A 17540-nucleotide genomic window follows, 5' to 3' on the forward strand; every position below is an offset into this window, starting at 1 on the left:
GCCATTTTGACTATCCCTAATAAGACCCTGTCTCTCCAAATACTAATATATTCGGTCTCTTAAAATACCTTCCAATAACTTCCCACAACCGATGTAATCTGTAGAGGGTCCATAAATTTGCTGCTGCTTTGCCTCACTTCTATAGACTCTCTTTAACATGGTCATACCTTTCTTATTCTCATTTCTACCCATAAAGCCTCGCTAGACAAGCTTTTCAACCTGTCCTGATGGAGCACTGCCATGACATTTTCCTTGACTAGTAATACCACCCCTCCCCTTTAATCCTTCCCACTCTGTCGCGTCTAAAACAACAGAACCCCAGAATACTGAGTTGCTAATCCTGCCCCTCCTGCATCCAAGTCTCACTAATGGCTACAATATCATAATTCCACATGTTGATCCATGCCCTAAGTTGATCTGCATTTCCTACAATACTCCTAGCAATGAAATATACGCAGCTCAGAACATTAGTTCCACCATATTTGACCTTTGGATTCCTGACTTTGTATGTAGCCTTAATATCTTTCTCCACTATCCACTATCTGTTCTGGTGTTCTAGTTCCCATTCCCCTGCAACTCTAGTTTAAATTCCTCGTGCAGTACTAACAAACCTTCTCACTAGGATTAGTCTCCCTCCTGTTCAAGTGCAAACCATTCCTTCTGTACAGGTCCCACCTTCCATGGAAGAGAGCCAAATGGCCCAAAATCTGAAGCCTCGATGAACCAAAGACTCAACTCCCCACTCTAACACTGGTCCACTTCCATAATGGCTGCTCCACTTAAACTTAACTTATTTTTTATTGGACCTTGCCAAGTGCCTACCTATGAGCAACCTAAGGTCTCCTTGGGAACAGTGGCGTGCAAAATGTGCCAACTATCGCTGCTCGCTTCTTTTAAACTCTCTTCCCTTATGCAATGAAATATCTCCTCGGGAACTATCATGCGCAAAGTGCGCCAACTGCCCCCGCTAGCTTCTTTTAAACTCTGTCTCCCTCCGCGCAATGATATGCCTCCTCGGGAGCACAAAATGTTCCGGCTTGCTTCGCTCATTTTCTTTAAACTCTCTCCCTTCAAGCAATCAATATCTACTCAGGAACTGTGGCGCACAAAATGTAACTGCCGCTGTTTGTTTCTTTTAAACCCTCCCTCCCTTACGCAATGAAATATCTCCTTGGGAACTGAGATGCACAAAATGAGCTGGCTGCCCTCGCTCACTTACTTTAACTTCTCTCCCTCTACGCAATCCAATGGCTCCTCAGGAACTGTGGCGTGCAAAATGTGCAAACTATCCACCCGCCCCTCCCCTCACACTTCTTTAAACTCCCTCTCCCTCCATGCAATCAAATGTGTCCTCAGGAGCCGTGGCGCGCAAAATGTGCTGACTGACCCTGCACGCTTCTTTTAAACTCTCTCTCCCTCCTCAAAAACTATGACGTGCAAAATGTGCTGACTACTACAGCATGCTTCTTTTCTCCCTCTGCCTCTACGCTGTGAAATGTCTTCTCGCGAACTATGACGCGCAAAATATGCTGACTGCCCTGCGTGCTTCTTTTAAACGTTCTCTCTCCCTTTACGCAATCCAATGTCTCCTCAGGAACAGTCGCGCACAAAGTGTGCCGACTACCCCTGCTCGCTTCTTTCAAACTCTCTCTCCCTCTACACAATCAAGTATGTCCTTGGGAACTGTGGCGTGCAAAATGTGCTGATTGCCCCTGCTCACTTCTTTTAAACTCTCCCTTATGCAATCCAGTATCTTCTCGGGAACTGTAGCACGCAAAGTGTGCCGACTTCATCGGCTCATTTCTTTTAAATTCTCTCCCTCTATTCAATCCAATGTCTCCTCAGGAACTGTGCTGCACAAAATCTGCCAACGGCTACAGCTTGCTTCTTTTAAACACTCTTTCTCTCCCGCTACGCAATCAAATATCTCTGCAGAAACAGTAGCGCTCAAGATGTGCTGACTGCCCCCGCTCAGTCTTTTAAACTCTCTCCTTCCATGCAATCAATATCTCCTCAGGAACCGTGGTGTGCAAAATGTGCTGACTGCCCCTGCTCGCTTCTTTTAAACTCTCTCTCCCTCTACTCAATCAAATATTTCCTTTGGAAATGAGGTGCGCAGAATGTGCCCACACACTTCTATTAAACTATCTCCCTCGATGCAGTTCAATGTCTTCTCTGGAACTGAGGTGCGCAAAATGTGTCGACCGCCCCCGCACGCTTCTTTTAAACTCACTCACTCTCTCTCTCTCTCTACGCAATCCAATCTCCTCAGGAAATGTGGCGCGCAAAATGTTACATTAACATTACACGTTACACATCTTTGGTTAGATAGGCTTGGTAAAAAGCATAGGTTTTCAGGACTAATTTTAAAAGAGAAAGTGAAGTTAGAAGATAATTCCAGAACCAAGAAGGTTGAGAAGAAACAAAAACTAATGGACAAAAACTATCGTCCCTTAAACCATTCAATAAAATCCTAAATGGTTGATCTTGTGCCACTTTCGAGCTCAGTCCCCATATTCTCTTACAGAAAACAATCCGCTGGAGGAACTCAGTGAATCGAGCAACACAGAACATAGAACAGCAGTACATTACAGGCCTTTTGGCCCATGATGCTGTGCTGACCTTTTCATCTACTCCAAGATCAATCTAATGCTTCTTTCCCACATGGCCTCCATTTTTCTTTCATCCATGTGCCTATCTAAGAGTCTCTTAAATTTCCTTACTGTATCCACCTGTACCATCAGTCCTGGTAGAGCATTTCACGCACTTACCATTCTCTGTGTGAAAAAAAACTGCCTCAGACATTTCCCCACCCCACCATACTTTCAAACAACTATACAAACAATTTTCAATTTTGGCCTCTCATGTTAGTCACTTACATCCTTTTTTTTTGTCGACACGTATCAGAGGAAAGAAATTGTCGACATTTTGCGTCAAACCCTGTATCCAGAGAGGTCTAAGTTTTCAGCCAGATTGATTTGATTTGGTCAGTGTCCTCCAGCAAATAGTTTGCTGCTACAAAATGCAGCACCTGTAGTCTCTTGTATATCTCTCAATGTTCAGAAAACAATCTGGTCCCCCCTGGATCTTTCAGATCAGCCTGAATGCGCAACAGCTTAACTGTGAGCACTTGCTTGAATTTGCCAGTCTACAATACAGACCCAAATCATGAAGTGTGACTTCCACTAGCTTCTAACTTCAAAGCAATGCTGCTAACTTAGTCAAACTGACATTTCTTTTTGAGAGATACAGCCCCTCCAGCGCAATTACACCCATTTGACCAATGAACCTACTATCCCATGCGACTTTGGAATGGGGAAGGAAACTGGAGCACCCAGAGGAAACCCACGGGGTGACGAAGAGAATGTACAGACTCCTTACGGACAGCAGCGCGAACTGAACCCGAGTCGCTGGCATTGTCATAGCAATATGCTACTGTGAGAAAAAAACTATTAATTTTTAACCACCAAATTTAAGTCCACGAGTTTGCAAGAAGAAAAAAACACATTTCATTAGTGGTACAAACATTGGCAGAGATTTCCAGCTTATCCTGTTTGTCTGTTGTTTTCCAATTGAGATGATTTTTTGTTTGTGTCTTGATAATCAGGTACAAAGTGCATTCTCCTTGATTAAAAATTGCCATCTGATTTTAAACGACAATGGCCCTGAAGTAGGTTAAAATTTTTGCCAAAACACCAATCAGTTTATTTTGTTGATGCACTGTTTTCTGGCACTGTGAAAATCCACATTGATAATGCTGCAGTTGCTAGGCTACAAGTTTATATAATGTGTGTAGGAGGGAGTTCTTTCATTGAGACTTATGTAATAGGTGCTGCAAACTGAGAACAGCTTGCAGATTTTTTTATGAACTACTAGACAATCCTTTCCTGCAATTCAAATGCAATTGTTAAACTGGCTCTCTCTCGCCTTTCATCTTTTAATGGCAGGGCCATTAGTGAATTAGAAAGAGGATCTGGATTATTCTCACTTCTCTGAAGCAGCTCCTGATGATTCAGGAACTCCTGATGCCCCGAGTGATTTTACAGCAATCAGGGAAAAAACTGAGGTGCTGTAAAATATTCTTATCGCATTATCATTTGCAATTCACAAAGGTGATGGGCTCTCTGAAAAATTCTTTGTTCAATCGCATTTGTTAATTCTTCACACTAGCACAAGATCCTTTTCAAGTTGAAGTTCAAGTTTATTGACGGTCAACCATAACAACGTTCCTCTGGACCAAGTGCGCAACACAGTATATATAATTCACACACACCACACGTAAAGTAATATTACCATAAATAAATTTGCAAGTAATAATCATCTTTGGAAACTTCAGACTACAGGGACATTAAACTGATTCACAAGAAATGAACCTGTTAATAAAAAGGGAGCTCGGTGGCCCTTAGCTTCAGTGGGAAACCAAATATTCAGTACTTCAGAAGAAAACCGTGCGTCTGCAAAAGATCATGGTATGTCTATGAAAATAAACTTGATCTTCAATTTCAAACAAGAGAAAATCTGCCGACGCTGGAAATCCAAGCAACACACACAAAATGTTAGGTGAACTCAGTAGGCCAGACAGCATCTATGGAAAAGAGTACAGTCGACGATTCGGCCTGAGACCCTTCATCAGAAGTGATGAAGGGTACTGGGAAAGTCCTGACAGACCCAACCCTAATGAAGGGTTGAGTTCCTCCAGCATTTTGTGCGTGTTGCTTGATCTTCAACTTGATATATAATGCTAAACTGACCAGTTTCAACCAACATCTTAAAGGATTTGCGAGAGCAATAGGAAACGCTATTTGGTAAGTCATGCTGCATCTAGGAGAAAGTGGCAGAGCCAACAATCTGCAATGATCAGCTTTCACCAGAACAATTCTCACAAAAGGTGAAAATAAATAAAACATAAAACCGCCCTCTGAAATGGTCAAGGTCTTTAGATTAGAGACACTCAGGAATGAACAACAAATGCCTGACTTGTCAGCAACATTCACATTCTAATAAAAGTAAAGAACAAAATATACAAATTCAGGCAAATGTTCACTCATTTGCCGGATCAAGACCAGGTTCAGAGAACTGCATGACCAACTCCCGGTATGTTTTATGTTTGTACTGTAGAGACGTATCTCCTTCACTCCGTGGAATGGGCAGGTAACCTTTCAGTACCTATGTATTAGCAAGGCTAACTGGAATTTCACTCCATCAGAATCATGTCTATTATTACTGACATGAAATCTGTTGTTTTGCGGCAGCAGTACAGTGCAATACATTTTTAAAGCTATAAATGACTAAAAGATATATGTGTTATTGAAATTTATATAAGATATATCCCGCTGCTGCCTGTAAGGAGCTTGTACATTCTCACTGTAACCACGGGAGTTTCCTCCAGGTGCTCCAGTTTCCTGCCGCAGTCCAAAGACGTACGGGTGGGTAGGTTAATTGGTCACTGTAAATTGTCCCATGATTAGGCTAGGATTAAATCAGACTTGAAGGCCGGAAGGGCCTATTCCACACTGTATCTCAATAAGTAAATATACACACACACACACATATATATAATATTTATTTCATATAAATTAAATTAAAGAAGTAGTGCAAAAAGGGAGCAAGAAAGAGTGAGGTAGTGTTCATGAGCTGGTTCATTGTCTGTTCAGAAATCTGATAGCGGAAGGGAAGAAGCTGTTCCTAAAATATTGAGTGTGTATCTTCAGGCTGCTGTACCTCCTAAACATCAGAAGATCTGCTGGAAATCCAAAGCAACGCACACAAAATGCTGGAGGAACTCAGCAGGACAGGTAGCATCTACGGAAAGAGTAAATAGTCGATCTTTTGGGCCGAGACTTTTCAAGGGTCTCAGCTCGAAATGTCAGCTGTTTTATCTTTTCCACAGATGCTGCCCAGCCAGCTGAGCTCCTCCAGCATTCTGTGTGTGTTGTCCTGTACCTCCTCCCTGATGGTAGCAATGAGAAGAAGACATGTCCTGGGTGACAGGGGTCCTTAATGATAGATGCCATCTTTCTGAAGTATTGCCTTCTTAAAGTGTCCTTCATGCTGGGAAAGCTAGTGCCCATGATGGAGCTGGCTGAATTTGCAACTTTCTGCAGCTTTTTCTGATCCTGTGCAGTGACCCTTCCATACCAGACAGTGATGCAACCAGTTAGAATGCTCTCCATAGCATATCTGTAGAAATTTGCGAGTGTCTTTGGTGACATACCAAATCTCCTCGAACTCCTAATGAAATATAGTCACTGTTGTGCATCATTATGCTGGGCCCAGGATAGATTTTGAGAGGCGTTGACACCCAGGAGCTTGAGACTGCTCACCCTTTCCACTACTGACCCCTCGATGAGGACTGGTGTGTGTTTGCTCAACTTCCCCTTCCTGAAGCCCACAATCAGTTCCTTGGTCTTGCTGACACTAGTCAGCCAGCAGATCTGCCTCACTCCTGTACGCCTCCTCATCACCATTTGAGGTTCTGTCAACAATAGTGGCATTGGCAAACTTAGAGCAGTGGACTAAGCACGCATCCTTAAGGTGCACCAGTGTTGATTGTCAGCGAGGAGATGTTATTTCCAATCCACACAGATTATGGTCTCCCGATGAGGAAGTCAAGGATGCAGTTGCTAAGGGTGGTACAGGGGCCCAGGTTCTGAAGATTGTTGATTAGTACTGAAGGTATGAGGTTGTTGAACACTGAGCTGTAATCAATAAACAGCAGCCTGACATAGGGATTGCTGTTGTCTGGGGGGTCCAAGGCCAAGCAAGGCTGAGTGGAGAGCCAGTGAGACTGCATCCGCTGTAGACCTATTGTGGCAATAGGCAAATTGCAGTGGGTCCAGGTCCTTGATTAGGCAGGAGTTGATTCTGGCCATGACCAACCTCTCAAAGCACCTCATCCCAGAAGGTGTGAATGCAACTGGGCAATAGTTGTTGAGGCAGCTCACCCTGTTCTTCTTGGGTACTGGTATGATTGTCGTCCTTTTGAAGCAGGTGAGAATCTCTGACTGCAGCAGTGAGAGATTAAAGATGTTCTTGAACACTCCTGCCAGTTGGTTGGCACAGGTTTTCAGTGCCCTACAAGGTACATCATTGGGGCCTGATGCCTTGCAAAGGTTCATCCTCGTGAAAGATGCTCTAATATCGGCCTCTGAGACAGAGATCACAGGGTCATCAGATGCTGCAGGAATTCTCACAGGTGTAATTCTTTCCTCCCTTTCAAACCCTGCATAAAAGGCGTTGAGCTCATCTGGGAGTGAAGCATCACTCCCATTCACGATGTTAGGTTTCACCTTGTAGGAAGTAATGACCTGTAAGCCCTGTCAGAGGTAATGTGCATTAAATTCCTTCTCTAACTTCAATTGGAATTGTTCTTTCTCTCTTAAGATACCCCTTTGGTAGGTCTTATCTGGACTTCTTGTATAGGGCTGATCATTGGTCCTATACCTTGATTTGGTGTTCATGCTAATAAGTAGCATAATGGAGTAAAAACAAGAGAAATTCGGTGGATGCTGGAAATCCAGAGCAACACACACAAAATGCTGGAGGAACACAGCAGGTCAGGCAGCATCTATGGAAATGAATAAACAGTCAAAGTAACACACATAAAAGTTGCTGGTGAACGCAGCAGGCCAGGCAGCATCTCTAGGAAGAGGTACAGTCGACGTTTTGGGCCGAGACCCTTCGTCAGGACGAATTTTTATGTGTGTTGCTTGAAATTCCAGCATCTGCAGATTTCCTTGTGTTTGCATTTTTAAACAGTCAAAGTTTTGGGTCAAGACCAAAATGGTATGGGGAGGGGAAGGAGAATAGCTAGAAGGTTATAGGTGAAGCTAGGTTGGGAGGAAAGGTAAAGGGCTGGAGAGGAAGAAATCTGACAGGAGAGAAAAGAGTGGAGCATAGGAGAATGGGAAGGAGGAAGGGATCCGGAGGAGGTGATAGGCAGGTGAGAAGAGGTAAGAGGCTAGAGTGGAAAAAAGAAGAAGAGAGGAGGAGTGAAAAGTCTTTTCACCAGAAGGAGAAATCGATATTCATACCATCAGGTTGGAGGCTACCCAGATGGAATATAAAGTGTTGCTCCTCCACCCTGAAGGAGGCCTCATCATGGCAAAGAGGAGGCTATGGATTGGAATGGGAATCGGAATTAAAATGTTTGCCCACCAGGAAATTCCACTTCAGGCACGTGCTCAAAGAAGCATTCGCCCAATTTACGACGGGTCTCACCTATGTAGAAGAGGTTGCATTGGGAGCACCAGACAAAATAGATGAGCCCAATAGATTCGCATGTGAAGTGTTGCCTCAACTGTAAGGACATTTGTGGCCCTGAATGTAGGGGAGGGAGGAGGTGAATGGGCAGGCGTAGCACTTTGGCCACTTGTAGGGTTAAGTGCTGGGAGGGAGATTAGTGGGGAGGGACGAATGGACAAGGGAATCACGGAGGGAGCAATTGCTGTGGAAAGTGGAGGGGGGGGTTCAAAGTTAAAGTAAATTTATTATCAAAGTATATGTGTTACCGTATATAATCCTGAAATTCATTTTCATGCAGGCATACTCAATAGATCCATTAGAATAACAACCATAATAGGACCACTGAAAGACCACACCAACTTGGGCATTCAACCAGAGTGCAAAAGACAAAAAACTGTGTAAATACATAATCAAATAAATAATAATAAATAAATAAGCAATAAATATCAAGAACATGAGATGAAGAGTCCTTGAAAGTGAGTCCGTTAGTTGTGGAAACATTTCAATGAAGGGGCAAGTGAAGTTGAGTGAAGTTATCCCCTCTGGTTCAACAGCCTGATGGTTGAGGGGTAATAACTGTTCCTGAACCTGGTGGCGTGAGTCCTGAGGCTCCTGTACCCACTTCCTGATGGCAGCAGTGAGAAGAGAGCGTGTCCTAGGTGGCGGGGGTTCCTGATGATGCGAAGATATTTTTGGTGGTAGGATCCCTTTGGAGATGGCAGGAGTTGCGGAGAATGATGTGTTCGATGCAGAGGCTCATGGGATGATAGGTGAGGACAAGAGGAACTCTATCCCTGTTAGGTCGGTGGGAAGGTGCAGTGAGCATAGATTTTTGGGAAATGGAGGCAATGCAGATGAGGGCAACATCAATGGTGGGGGAAGGGAAACCCCATTCTTTGAAGGAGGACATCTCTGACGTCCTGGAAAGGCAAACCTCTTCCTGGGAACAAATGCAGCAGAGACAAAAGAACTGAGAAAAGGGAATAGTATTTTTAAGGTGGGAAGAGGTGTAGTCAAGATAGCCTTAGAAATCAGTAGGTTTGTTTCCAGAGATGGAGACAAAGATATCAAGAAAGGGGAGCGAGGTGTCAGAAATAGACCCAAGTGAATTTAAGGGCAGAGTGGAAATTGGAGGCAAGTTGATGAATTTGACAAGCTCAACCTGAGTGCATAATGGAACATATCTCCTGAACACCAAATTATGGAGAAGTTTCAATGGGTCGAATAGCCTAATTGTGCCCTTATAGTCTTAATAAAAATGATTTAGATGAAGATGAATAAACTTTGAACTTTGACTAAGATTGAATAGTAAATACAGGCAGGAATTTTTAAAATTCATATCCAGTACTCTATTTCTTTGATGTCAGTTGATAACTATATTTTAATTACAAACATTGACTTTATGGCAGATAGCAACCATTTGGACCAACTGGCCTTACAGTTGCTTTTTATCCATCTGAATTTCCTCCCATGCTGTTTTACCCAGCATGTCTTTCTAAATATAGTTCAGGTTCATGAAGAAAGCACATTCTCAGTCCTTTTTAGATCACTGTACATCCCATGTCAAACTCTGGTCAATATCATTTTCCCCAATTAACATCCTACAAAAAGATTTGGATCTAAAGTTAATTGATGTTTAAGGTACCTAACAATTTTCTGAATTGTTTTCCATTGCAGGCAAAGGAGATTTGATTGGCGCAGATCTTTCAACCAAAGGCCAAGTGATTAAAACAAATGCTGACGTGAAAGCATTAACTTATTGTGACCTGCAGTACATCAGTCTGAGGGGCTTATATGAGGTGTTGGAGCTCTACCCTGAGTATTCAAGCAAATTCCTATCTAACATCCACCGTGACCTGACCTTCAACCTTGAAGAAGGACGTGAAGCTCTGGTAAGAGCAGACCTCTGAAAATATTTCACTTCTATGTACAAGCTTTAATACATTGGTTGCATTAATTTGCAAACAAATAGTTTAAAGGATCTCTGGATTCTGGGAGTAAATTCATTGAGCTACATTACTCTCAAGTTTTCTCCTTCTTTCTTGGCTACCCATGAACTTCTGTGTCCATGTAATTGCCTTCCAGGAAGATGAATATATACCCAACTGACAAATTCAACTATCTTCAATTGCAATTAGAGGAGAAAGTCTTTTTTTTTCGTGTTTTATTGTGGTTCTTTTATATTGATCATTGAGAGTCACTGAAACTATATTTTGTGTCTTTGAATGCATTGAATAGTATAAACAACGATGTTTAAATATTTTCTTTGATTATAGGCTTCCAAATGTGCTTTGACTGATGTGTATGAATGATGGATAAAAATGTTTAGTTCTGTAGTTTCATTGTTCCTTGCTAGTTTATTCTGCTTTCTACATCCGTTTGAAAATGATGCATATTCTAAGACTGATTTGTGTGCATTTGGACTGTTTATGCCCTACCATTTATTTTGTGAATGCACGCCCATGCAAATGTTCTGTTGCTATTTCATTACTGTAGGATCTTTCTAAGCGGTTTGCAAGAAAGAATTAAAATCATTTTTTTAAACTGCTGGAGCAGCTAATCTGCAATAAAAAGCAAGAACGTTTGTAACATTCAGTAGGTCAGGCAGAAAGAAAAACAATGTTGCAGGCCCAGATGGGTGGAGGTGGGATGGGGGGCTGCTAAGGGGGTTGAGGAGGAACGCTTAAAAGTTTTCCCTTCATGGCAGAACTGCTGATTGTCACAGCATTATATCCACTTTTCCACCAGCAGTACAAATTCCAGGTGAGAAGATCATTGTATTAAGAACCTGCACAATTTTTTTTAGAAGATATGCAGTTGGTGGATTTCTGTTAAAGAGCTGCAGGCACTCTGTGTCCTACATCCTTCTTTCGATAACAGGAATCATTCACATGGGAAACCCTTTATTGAAGATCTCATTGGTATACTGACCCATAACATTCTTTGGGAATGTGCTTTAATATTTGTTATCATGACCAGGACTGCCAACGAGTGACATGTGAATACAAGGTAGAGGGCCAATCAGAGTGGAGGCAAAGAGCAGAAAAGCAGGGTACCTTTATAAAACATAGTGAGGTTACAGCCTGAATATTGCATCTATTTCTAGTCTTTGCACTTTAGGAAGGATATGAAAGTCCTAAAGAGGGTCCAGAGCAAAGTTACTAGAATGATTCTAGGGAGAAAGGATTCAATTTAGATTAGATTAGATTAGGTTATTTTGAAGGTTGAGGGTAGATTAGACAAAGCTTTATATCAGGTCAATGAAGGGAAGCTGTAGCCATTTGAGATCTGGTATGCATGTTTGGAAGTGTTGGGGATGCACATTTGTTTGTGGTTTTGTAAAGGAAAATTGATAAATTAATAAAGCAACGGGGGAAGTTTGGAGAAATGAGCTGAATGCATCACTTAGCAAAGAACTAGCAGTCAGTTGATGGACCTAATAGCCTGCTTCTATGATATAATAGAGATTATAAGGAAAGGCTGGATATGGTTTAAGTTAAAAGGAGACACTGGATAGTCTGGGACTTTTTTTTTCCCTGGAGTGTAGGGCACTGAGGGGTGCCTTGTGGAGAATTATAAAATCATGTGGGGCATAGATAAAGTGAATGCCCAAAGACTTCTCCATGGATAGGTGAGTCAAAAACTAAAGGTCATAGGTTGGGGGGGTGGGGCGGAAGAATTAAAAGAGACCTTAAAGGCAACTGTCCTGTACAAATGGTAGTGGGCATATGGAACAAGCTACCAGAGGAAACAGTGGAAGTGGATACAATTACAACATTAACAAACGATTTGGACAGGTACATAGATGGCAAGGTTGGATATGAACCCTCTAAACTTTGGAGGGACATGGACCTAAGGTAGATGGGAGTCTCTCAGTTAGGCAACTTGGTTAGTATGGATGAGTTGGGTCAAAGAGCCTCTTTCCTGTGCTGTATAACTCCAAGACTCTAATGGTTCTAAGGTTATAAAGCTTTCACTACGTATAAGCATGTATCATAAGATCTAACACAGCTGTGTTTATTAGAATGTAAAAGCAATTGCCGAACTTAATCCAGAATTTGAGAATATACTCTGATAACACAAATAGATTTAAAATCATTGCTTTATTAGAGAAGACACAAACGCTCCATTAACCAAACTCAGAAATTTTATTTGTGGTATCTTGCTTTCATGGTCTGCAGTCATTGTTATGGTTTTCAATTACGGTGTTGGCTCAATGCCTGGATTACTAACAGGGTACCCCAGTATAATGTTTAGCAGTCAGAGGTCTGATGTGCTAATCCAAATACGTGAGTTCAAATTCCACAATGGCAGTTAGGAAGGTTAAATCCAAGGAGTCAAATAAATGTAAATTAAACAGTAGCCAGAAGAGTTTCAGATTGTTTTTTTTAACCAATCCCTTTTACTAGTATCTTTCAAGAATGGATAAGTGCCCTCTTTGAGCAATACACACACACACACAAAATGCTGGTGAAACTCAGCAGGTCAGGCAGCATCTATGGAGGGAAATGAACAGTAGACATTTCACCAATCCTGATGAAGGGTCTCTGCCCGAAACCTCTGTCCCATGAAACTTTACAAAAGGTAAGGTGTGACAAGTCTGATGCATGCTAATACAGAGCATCACACTAGACTCAACAGATATATTCCTCTGAATTGTTCAGGATGTTCCACTGAAGGCTGGAAAATTTTGGAACATTAGACGCAGTGGTTGTTCTGTGCCCAGTATCAGTAACACACATTATTTCTTCTGATGGGATTAAATGTACTCACCAACAATCATAATTCCTCTGGGCTTGTAGATAAGAGCTAGCAGCCTGTTGCACTTGAGAAGATTACATTAATCAAACACAGGATGGGGTAAAGTACCTCCTTTCATGACTTGCCTGTTAAAAGTTATGGCGATAGAGAAACAGCTGCCCTCAGTATAAAACATAGTGAAGTGAAAGCATTCGTAAACATTTAGGAACACAAGAAATTTTGCAGATGCTGGGAATCCAGAGCAACACACACAATGCTGGAGGAACTCAGCAGGTCAGGCAGTGTCTATGGAAATGAGTAAACAGTTGACATTTTGACCCGGAACGCTTCATCAGGACCGGAGAGGAAGGGGGAAGGTGCAAGAATAAGAGGGGTGGGGAAGGAGTACAAGCTGGAAAGTGATAGGTGAAACCAGGTGGGTGGGGGGGCGGAATGAACTAAGAAGCTGGGAGGTGATAATTGGAAAAGGTAAAGGGCTGGAGAAGAAGGAATCTGATAGCAGAGGGGAGAGTGGACCATGAGAGAAAGGGAAGGAGGAGGGGCACCAGGGGGAAGTGATAGGCAGGTGAGGAGAAGAGGTAGGAGTAGGGCCAGCATCCCCCTCATCAGGTCTCACCTATCACCTTGTCAGCTTGTACTCCTCCTCCTCCTCCATCTTCTTATTCTGGCTTCTTCCCCCTTCCCCTCCAGTCCTGAAGAAGGGTTGTGGCCCGAAACGTCGAATATTTATTCATTTCCAAAGATACTGCCTGATTTGCTGAGTTCCTTCAGCACTTTGTGTGTGTTGCTCTGGAAGCATTTATGAATTCCTTCTCAGGACAGCACATCGCATTGCAGTCAGTATTATGCTTTTACAGTGCCAGTTGTAAGATCAATTCCCGTCACTGTCGGTAAGGAAGTTGTACACTCTCCCTGTGACCAAGTGGTTTTCCTCTGGGTGCTCCAATCTCCTCCCACATTCCAAGGACAAACAGGCTAGTGTAAATAAGTTATGGACAGGCTTTGCTGGTGCTGGAAGCATGGCAACATTTGTGGGCTGGCCCCCAGCACATCCTCGAACTGTGTTGGTCATGAATGCAAACGATGCATTTCACTCTCTGTTTTGATATACATGTGACAAATGAAGCTAATTTTTATCTCTCAACCGCCTATAAGAAGTATTTGAGATGTTTAAGTTTCCTCTCAATGTGATAAATTAACACATGCCCTATTTTAACACAGTTGTTAATTGAAATTAAATTCCAGATCAGTTTCACACTGTAGCAATGATAAGCGTTACAATAGCGCGGAATGAAAATTTGGAGTAATGTGTGAATGGAGTGGTGTTAGGTAATTGGTCTGATCACTGATGTTTGCACAGTTACGTTTAGTTATATGCTTCCCACAATTTAATACACTCCCACTTCCCCGGTAAAGAAAGTGGCCCGACATGTTGAGAGTCAGCAGACATGACAGACTTCAAATGCTGGAATCTGGAGCAACAAACCATATGCTGAAGGAACGCAGCAGGTCGAGCAGCATCTGTAGTGGTGGGGGAAGAATTCTCGATGTTTCAGATTACAACTCCACATCAGGGCTGCAAGTAGAGAAGCCAGTATAGAGAGGAGAAAGGGAATGGTGAGATAGGAGTTTGAAGTGATTGGTGGACTGAGGAGAGGTGTAAGGTGGCAGGCAGGTTACATTAGATCAGGGAGTGGAATTAGGAGACAATGGCAAGTGAATGAGACATGATGGCAGAGAGAGAGAGAAAATAATGAGAGGCAGATGGATCTAGGGAAGCATGAAGGTTGGAGACACCCTTCCTACCAGGACACTGTGAATCGTGAAATTTTTACACATAATTTTATCCAAAGGCTCTTTTCTCTTTATAACCAGACAGTGAACAGGTTGTCTTGGAAGATGAATGATGTTGTCATGGCGAATTCTTTTGCCCCTCTGCCATTTCAATATCCATGTTTTATGAAATCATACTGATAACGAGTTTGCCCTTTGAATCACACTTAGGTGGTGGATTTAGACCAACCAGGAGCAATTCACTAATTTCTTGACCAGATGCATAATTGGATCAGTCACATGTGTCATGTGACCAAATCGGAGGTGGTGACTCCCCTAAGACTGTCTTGCCATTACCAGGCTCAAGTCAATTGTATATTGTGAGAACAAAATTGTTGCAGGAAACTAAGTGAGGGGAATGGCATTGATCCGATTGGTCTGAGAGCTGAATGGTTTCTGGCCTCTGTCTATGTTGTGAGCAAATATAAGAAATCAGAGAGGAGGTACAGGAACCTGAAGACACACACTCAACAGTTTAGGAACAGCTTCTCCTCCTCTACCATCGGATTTCTGAACAGTTCATGAACTATGAACACCACCTCACTCTTGTTCCCTTTTTGCACTGATTTATTTTGATATGTTTCTGATTGTAACTTATAGTAATTTTTATGTATTGCTCTGTACTGCTGCCACAAAACAACTAATTCCACAACATATATCAGTGATAATAAACCTGAGTCTTATTCTGAAATAACAGACCGTATTTCCCTTGTCTGGATGTGTGCAGCTCCACTGACACCCCAGAGCCTCAACAACTGTTCAGAATAAAGGCAACTGCATGACTGGCGCCAAATTCACGTACAACATTTAAAAATAGAGATGAATGCATTTCTGGGTACTAGCATCACTGGATATGGGGACAGGGCAGAAGATTAGCCCTGATCTTACTGAATGGCAGAACAAGTCTGAGGGTCAGAAGGGCCTAGTCTTCCTCCAGTTTCTTGTATTCGTACCATCTACACAGTCACTCCCAGAATTTACCTGCAGTGTGTAGATCTTCTTGGAGGCATCTCCTACCTGATGACCTCCACCATCAGGAAAGATAATTAACATACCCACCTCCAAATGCAAACATCCCTCCAAGTTACATTCCATTATCATTGCTCAGTCAGTACCTTGGACCTCAGCCATGAACACTGCTGAGAGAAAACCTTAACAGCATGGACAGCAGCAGTTCAGGAAGGGGCTCACCATCACCTTCTCTAGGTCAACTGGCATGGACAATAATTGTTGGCTTGGCCAGCAAATCCTACGCTTCACAAATTAATTGAAAAAAAGTGAATCCATGCCCTGCGGGCAAATTGATTGGATGGCACCAGCCTCTTAGAGTTGCTATCCAGTCTTTTAAAGTCAATGAATATGGCTATAGATAACACCATCTTGAAAGCCATACTCAGGCGTCTGCAGATTCCTAGCAGCAGTATCTGGTTGTATTGTGAATAGGATTACATTTAATAGATTGTACTGCATATAAATTCAGATGTAACTCAGTGTGGCCTGCTCCAGCTAATTGCATGGTATAAACTCCATATATTGTATTCACAGGGAATCTCAAAATGCTCCAAGTCTCCAAGACTCCCTCAGGTACGTTGGCTAATTTATTCTGAACGTAGTGTATTATAACTTGTGATAGTAACTAGCAATAAACCGAAATGGGAGAATGAAAATCATTGATAATAAGGGTACAATTCTGTGAAATTTCATTCATATCGAAGCTGTTGTTCTGAGACTGACAGTTCTGGAATTGAATCTAACCAGGCAAGATCTCATTAGTGCTAAATGACATCAATTACAATTTTATCTCGGAGTGTATTCTCAGTATTTATGACTCCCTGTGTGCACAAACCTCCACTGATCTATTAGTATTAATTAGCTTCATTAACATAAAAAAGATTTCTTGTAGACTCCAAATAGCTTTAATGCTTAAACTCCAGGGGTCCTCTTAACTCTTTATATTCCTGATTTGACAGCACGGAGGAATTTTGCTCCATATAATGCCAAACTATATTATTGGTTTAGGACTGATCTCTCTGAGGGTCAGGAACAGAATCTAATGTTGGCCTGGTCTTGTAACTCAAAGCCCTTTACTTTTTCTCTCACTCTGGGCACCTGGTCTGGACCAAAGAATGGGAGGAGGTCATAGTGCTTGTTAAAAGGCAGGAAAGGTTAGACCACACTTTGAATACTGTGTTCATTTCTGGTCACCTCATTACAGGAAGGATGTGGAAGCTTTAGAGAGGGTGCAGAGGAATTTTACTGGGATGCTGCCTGGATTAGAGAGCATGTCTTATGAGGAAAGGTTGAGTGAGCTTTGGGTTTTCTGTTTTTTTAAATTTTTATTGAGATACAGTATAGAGTAGGCCCTTCTGGCCATGCCATCCAGCAATCCCCGACTTAAAATCCTCACCTAACCACAGGACAATTTACAATAACAATCAACCTACCAGCCGGTACGTCTTTGGACGTTGGGAGAAAACCCACACAGTCACGGGGAGAACGTACAAGCTCCTTACAGGCAGCAGCGGGAATTGAACCTGGGATGCCTGGATTGTAAAGCATTGTGCTAACCACTATGCTACTGTGCCGCTGTTTGGAGTGAAGGAGGATGAGAGGTGACTTGATGGAGGTGTGCAAGATGATAAGAGGCAGAGACTTTTTCCCAAGGTGGAAATGGCTAAAACAAGAGGGCGTAATTTTAGGTG

The 17540-nt window shown here is 42.4% G+C and overlaps 1 protein-coding gene across 1 annotated transcript in view; it reads left to right on the top strand.

The window, feature by feature from the left end:
* Positions 1 to 17540, top strand: part of kcnh4a (potassium voltage-gated channel, subfamily H (eag-related), member 4a) — a 219971-nt gene that overhangs the window by 151495 nt on the left and 50936 nt on the right. The window contains exons 11-12 of the mRNA XM_072248954.1: positions 9922 to 10136; positions 16384 to 16422. Coding sequence (XP_072105055.1) covers positions 9922 to 10136; positions 16384 to 16422 — 254 coding nt within the window. The remainder of the gene's footprint in view (positions 1 to 9921; positions 10137 to 16383; positions 16423 to 17540) is intronic.

This window comes from Mobula birostris, chromosome X (assembly GCF_030028105.1).
Source record: "Mobula birostris isolate sMobBir1 chromosome X, sMobBir1.hap1, whole genome shotgun sequence".
NCBI classification, from domain to species: Eukaryota; Metazoa; Chordata; class Chondrichthyes; order Myliobatiformes; family Myliobatidae; genus Mobula; species Mobula birostris.